The 3,206-nt window shown below is 52.4% G+C and overlaps 1 protein-coding gene across 1 annotated transcript; it reads right to left on the reverse strand.

Moving 5' to 3' along the window:
- Positions 1–729: 729 nt before the first annotated feature.
- On the reverse strand, positions 730–3,186 carry ppp6c (protein phosphatase 6, catalytic subunit). Its single transcript, XM_008424789.2, has 5 exons — positions 2,859–3,186; positions 2,627–2,768; positions 2,472–2,551; positions 1,520–1,729; positions 730–1,448 (listed from the first exon to the last, which is right to left on the reverse strand). The coding sequence occupies exons 1-5, from the start codon at positions 2,946–2,948 to the stop codon at positions 1,200–1,202; spliced, it is 771 nt and encodes a 256-aa protein (XP_008423011.1). The 5' UTR covers positions 2,949–3,186; the 3' UTR covers positions 730–1,199.
- Positions 3,187–3,206: the final 20 nt, after the last annotated feature.

Consider the following 3,206-nt stretch of genomic DNA (forward strand, 5'->3'; position numbering starts at 1 on the left):
TATATATATTTATATTAAATATATATAATCTGCAGCAGAGACTTTTAAAGCGTCATGAATCATAACCACATGACGTCATCCTGGTCAGAACAATCTTAGAACCGAGTCTGTGACGTCAGAGAGGTTCTGGGTTCAGGTCGGAAAAACAACTGGAAACGCTCAGAGGTTCTGAACGGACCAGAACCGGGTCGGACCGGAGCAAAGAAGGAGGAACCTGTGAGGAAAATTCAACTAAACATTCAAACTTTTTACTCTTCATGTTTGATGAGGGGAAAAAAATTTTACTATTAATTTTATATTAAAAAATATGAAAACAATGAAAATTTACAACTTGATTAGAAAAAGTGACTTTTTAAAAAAACTTAAACAAAAATGAGATGAGGTTGTTTTTTTTTTTTTTACTAGTCTGGAGGGACTTTAGTGGACCGAACCGGACCAGAACCGGCACTCAGCGTCTCCACCGACAGAGGACCGAACAGTTTTCTGCCTAGCACCGAACCCTCATTTTCCCGCTCCCTGGAAATGGCGGGAATCACCATAGCAACCAGGCTCACCAGCAGCGCGTCGATCCAAACAGCAGCAGAAACATGAAGTTTCCTTCAGTTTTTTCCCTTTTATTCTTTCAAATCATTAAAGAAAATCAACTGTCACGTTTTAAGCTTTTTAAGCTTTTATAAAATATGACCTTTGTTTGGTGTGGGAACCACAGAGGGTGAGAAACGCGACGACTCGGAGCTGTGAATTCATTTTTATTCAAATGTGGAGACGGTAAACAGCCGGACTGGGAGTCATAATGCCACAGAGGATGAGAGACGCACCGACCGGTCCACAGGTGGGAGGATTTCACTTGACCTGGAGATCAGGCACTGAAACAGCTTATTATGGTCTGTGAACGCAGCAGAGGCCAGGAAGTTGTGGAGCGACGGCCATTGGTGCATCTCTGCTGATGAATCAGGAACCAGTTCATCCCAGTTCAGACACAGGAGAATGAAACCAGTGTGCATGATACGTAAGATGAATAAATTAAAGTTAAAATGTTTAAGGCAGAACGTAGCAGGACGGGCCGAGAGGCCGGGTCCGTCACGACGCTACTTCATGAGACCCATGAGGGTCGCCCGCCCTCCGGCGTCTCCGCCGCCTCCACCTGGCAGCCGAGGGGTCAGCGCCCTCTGAGGCGGAGCGCGTCCAGGCTCCGCCCCCTACAGGAAGTAGGGCGTGGTTGTCCGGGGAGGAATGACGCGCTCAGAGTCCGGCACGGCGCGGAACAGCTTGGGCTCCCGCCGGCTGACGTCCTTGAAGACCATGATGGAGGCGATGTTCCCGCAGCGGTAGCAGTAGTTGGGCGCCGACCAAACCGTCACCAGCTTCTCGTCGAACATGAACTTGTAGCCCTCGTGGACCAGCTGGTGAGCGCGGCAGATCAGCTTCAGGTTGTTGATGTGAACGAACTGAAACGGAGGGAACGCCGGGTCAGCAGCGGGCGGGGGAGGGGCGGGTTGCACGGGTCGGATCGCCCTACCTCGTTGGTGACCTTGGAGCCGAACAGCCAGCCAGCGCCGCGCGGGCTGATGGCCCAGGTGTCCACGTCCTCCGGGTCGGACCACACCAGGTCGCAGAACGCCCCCTTGTGGGGAATCTCCTGGTTCCGCTCGATGGTCCGGATCTGGTCCAGAGTCTTGATGTCGGGCGAAAGTCCGCCGTGGACGCAGAGGATCTGCTCATCTATCAACTGGACCCGACAGAGCAGAGGTCAGCTTCACACAATCAAACCTGACGGAGGCTAACTGACCGAAACCTGAAACAACCGGCGCCTCTGAGGCGGAGCCGGTTCTGACCCGGTCCGATAATCCATCGGTCACCTTCTGATTCAGTCAATCCATAAATTATTCACCAGATCAGATGGAAAATCCTTCAGTCATCACTTCATCTGCTCGATCAGCCAAAACATGAACTCTCAGCATCAGGGTTGAGCTGGGATCCAAACAGGAAGTGACACGTCAAAAACAGGAAGTGAAAAACTAAGGAGAAAATCTCCATCTGTTAAATTGTTTTTCTCCTAATTTCAGCAGATGATAATCATATTTATCAGGTCAGCTCCAGATTTAGCCTTCAGAAGAATCGATGATCTGATTGGTTCACTGATAATCCAGCTGCTAATCTGGATTATTAACTCAGAGTTATTAGAACCTGATTATGTGAGTCAACAGGCTCAGCTGCTGTTTGCTCTGCCGCCACTAGAGGGCGCTGTTGTGCATAGTAACAACCAGTGGATGTGACATCAACGTCTGCATTGTTTAGCTAACCGACTGTGTTGCTAACGGCAACAGGGTTCAACTCCTAGAACACCATCAACCCTCTACCACGTCACATCGGGTCGGCTGATCTCAGCCCCATCAGAACCAGTGACAGCAGCCGGCCGAACCGGACCGGACGAGACCGGGTCGGCAGAACCTCCAGAGAAACGGACTCACAGCGGCCACCGTCAGCATGTCGAACACCTTGGTGCAGTACCGCCAGGCGTTGGCATTCCCATACTTGGTCTGACATTCATCTGAAACAGACGAGAACCGGATCAGAACCAGAACACAGACGGAGTCTGGAGAAGTCCGGGGTGGCGGGTCGGTACCGTAGAACCCGTAGACCTGTGTGATCTGTCTGCTCTCATGGTTTCCTCTCAGCAGCGTGATGCGATCGGGCCACTTGGCCTTCAGAGCCAGCAGGTAGGTGAACGTTTCCAGACTGTAATACCCCCGGTCCACAAAGTCCCCCTGCAGAGAGATGGGAGGAGAACCGGGTCAGAACCGGATCAGAACCGGGAAACATGCAGCGTTAGCTTCTCGTCTACCAGCAGGTCTCACCATGAAGACGTAGTTTGTGTCTGGAACTTGACCTCCGGTCCTGAACAGCTCACACAGGTCATAAAACTGGAACAGAAACAGGAAACACATGAGAGGCTGATGGAGGCCGAAGGCGGCCGATGGAGGCCAAAGGCGGCCGACGGAGACTGATGGAGGCCGACTGCGGCCGACGGAGATTGATGGAGGCCAAAGGCGGCCGATGGAGGCCAAAGGCGGCCGACGGAGACTGATGGAGGCCGACGGCGGCCAATAGAGGTCGATGGAGGCTGAAGGCGGCCGATTGAGGCCAAAGGCGGCCGATGGAGGCCAAAGGCGGCCGACGGAGACTGATGGAGGCCGACGGAGGCC

The sequence above is a fragment of the Poecilia reticulata genome, linkage group LG12, assembly GCF_000633615.1.
Source record: "Poecilia reticulata strain Guanapo linkage group LG12, Guppy_female_1.0+MT, whole genome shotgun sequence".
NCBI lineage: Eukaryota > Metazoa > Chordata > Actinopteri > Cyprinodontiformes > Poeciliidae > Poecilia > Poecilia reticulata.

What these genes read in the sequence shown, in the direction of transcription:
- ppp6c (XM_008424789.2), bottom strand. Translation starts at nt 2,948, where the DNA reads ATGTGTTTCCTGTTTCTGTTCCAGTTTTATGACCTGTGTGAGCTGTTC. An exon ending in ACAGGTCTACGGGTTCTACG is followed by an intron (nt 2,552 to 2,626) that starts GTACCGACCCGC and finishes CGTCTGTTTCAG; the next exon opens with ATGAATGTCAGACCAAGTAT. An exon ending in ACATGCTGACGGTGGCCGCT is followed by an intron (nt 1,730 to 2,471) that starts GTGAGTCCGTTT and finishes TGTCGGGTCCAG; the next exon opens with TTGATAGATGAGCAGATCCT.